The 2,032-nt window shown below is 39.2% G+C and overlaps 1 protein-coding gene across 1 annotated transcript; it reads right to left on the bottom strand.

The window, feature by feature from the left end:
• Positions 1 to 1,122: 1,122 nt before the first annotated feature.
• On the bottom strand, positions 1,123 to 1,689 carry LOC124461449 (uncharacterized protein K02A2.6-like). Its single transcript, XM_047012973.1, has one exon. The coding sequence runs from the start codon at positions 1,687 to 1,689 to the stop codon at positions 1,123 to 1,125; it is 567 nt and encodes a 188-aa protein (XP_046868929.1).
• Positions 1,690 to 2,032: the final 343 nt, after the last annotated feature.

The following is a 2,032-nucleotide window of genomic DNA, read 5'->3' as shown; positions in this document are numbered from 1 at the left end:
CTGTGGTTGACCTTTTTCCTGAAATGCCCAAATCTAAAATTTGAAATATGGAATATATGTATATATTGTATGGATATGTAAAAATTTGAAATATGGAATATATGTATATGTGTATGTATAGTTAATATGTGTCTCCGCTTATTCGAAAGCTAAGAATGTTTAAATATGTATATTTTATTTATTTATTTATTAAGAGCTAAATTACAATTAAAATTATAAGCTAGCTTTTGTTTTTTTTTTTTTTGGCTATGACAACGTAGGTCTTCAGCTCATAAAGTCTAGGTTCATATGTACGTAACTAGTTTTAATTGAATATAATGTGTGTGTTTTGCTATTGTCTTAAATATGAATGTACAGGTTTGTGTTTTTTTAATATTCTAGGATTCTAGGATATTTCAGCATGTTGGGAGGTGTGTGGTTTGAGAGGCATTGCAGTGGGTTAGTATTTTAAAATATTGTGTATCCTTGTGTTTTCAAGAAGGTGCAGGTGACTAGTAAGTGTTCTATTGAAATGTTTTGTTTGCAGTAAGGGCATACACTGGAGGTGCGGTCGAATAGGATTTGTGGATGATTTTTGTGTGGCCGAGTCTAAGTCTTGTAATTTTTACTTGATCTGCACGTGTTATGGAAAGGTGATTGTTTTTGAATAGGTGGTAGCTGTTATATTTCTTGCCGTTCATGCTTTGGTACCAAGTAGAGGTATCTGAAAAATGTGTTTGTACTTTTAAGTGGTGTGTTTTTTTGATGTATTTCAGTATGTCTTTTATGTTATGGTTGTTGTGTCAACCCCATATTCCACCAATTAGAAATGTCAAGCTATTTCCACTTTAACAAATTAATTATTACTTTATTCAAGCGTTGTTTGATATGTTTTCTGCCGCGCTTGCCGCCAAGATTCAAAGTGAAAAGGAATGAAGAAACGATGCCAAAGCTCGTACGCGAAAGCTCATTCCGTGGCTTGTGCCGCAGAGCTTTCTGTGTGTTGATCGCCGGCCCCCGAAAGCTCTTTTGGCACGTCTCCACATCCCTCCAATATTTTTCAGCTTCAGCTTCAATCCCTCGTCCTGAGCTCAGGCTTCATTTTGAGACGTTGGTCTGTTGACTACCACTTACTCGGTTGTATCAAACGTGGGTTTCAGCTAAGGGTGGGCACAAGACATTCTTCAGCACAATTTTGTCTCCGGGTTGGATATCCGATACTTTGGCGCCTCTTCCCTTGTCTGCTTTCTCTTTTCCCTTCTGTTTGTTCCAACAATCCAAGTCTCTTTCCAAAGATTCACCGACATCACCCACAACGTCTCGAACATCCGGTAGCTTGTCTCTAATGATGCGTTTAAACATCAATTCCGAAGGAGCTGCTCCTGTGGTTCCATGTGGTGTTACGTTGTACATCACGACAAAGTTTTGGATCTCTCGTTTATAATCTTTCCCTTTCGACCACGCAATTTTAAGGCATTTCACCAAAGACTTGTTCATATTTTCAACTTCGCCATTCGCCTGTGGCCAATATGGTGGTGTCGTTATTTGGGTAATACCGTTGGTCCGACAAAAATCTTGAAGTTCGAGACTTACAAATTGCCGACCATTATCGGTTCTCAGCGTTCGTGGTGTTCCCAAACGAGAAAATATATCATCCATTTGCTTGATCAGCACCTTCGACGAAATGGTTTTTATAAACTTCAATTCCATATATCTGGAAAAAAAGTCGATCAACACCAGTACATAGCCGTTGCTCGGTAAAGGTCCTAGTAAGTCAGATGCGACACATTGCTAAGGGCCTGCTGGAAACGCATGCCGATGCATAGGCACTGGTTTACTTGCTAGCGATACGGAGATGCAGATAATATGGACTGGATGAGTTCGCCTCTTATGAGTTGGTGCTAAGATAGGTCATTGCATCAGTTATTTCTTCGTCCTGCATACTTTTTCCCATGATTTCCGATATGGTTAGAGACTTGGTACTCCTTTGGCTACAATTTGAAAGATATTCTGCTCATCCTGCCAGTCGAAAGCTACCGCTTCTGTAAGTTGA

Source organism: Drosophila willistoni, unplaced genomic scaffold (assembly GCF_018902025.1).
Source record: "Drosophila willistoni isolate 14030-0811.24 unplaced genomic scaffold, UCI_dwil_1.1 Seg485, whole genome shotgun sequence".
NCBI classification, from domain to species: domain Eukaryota; kingdom Metazoa; phylum Arthropoda; class Insecta; order Diptera; family Drosophilidae; genus Drosophila; species Drosophila willistoni.
Note: the sequence above shows the minus strand (reverse complement) of the source record. Positions and strands in the feature narration are given on the sequence as shown.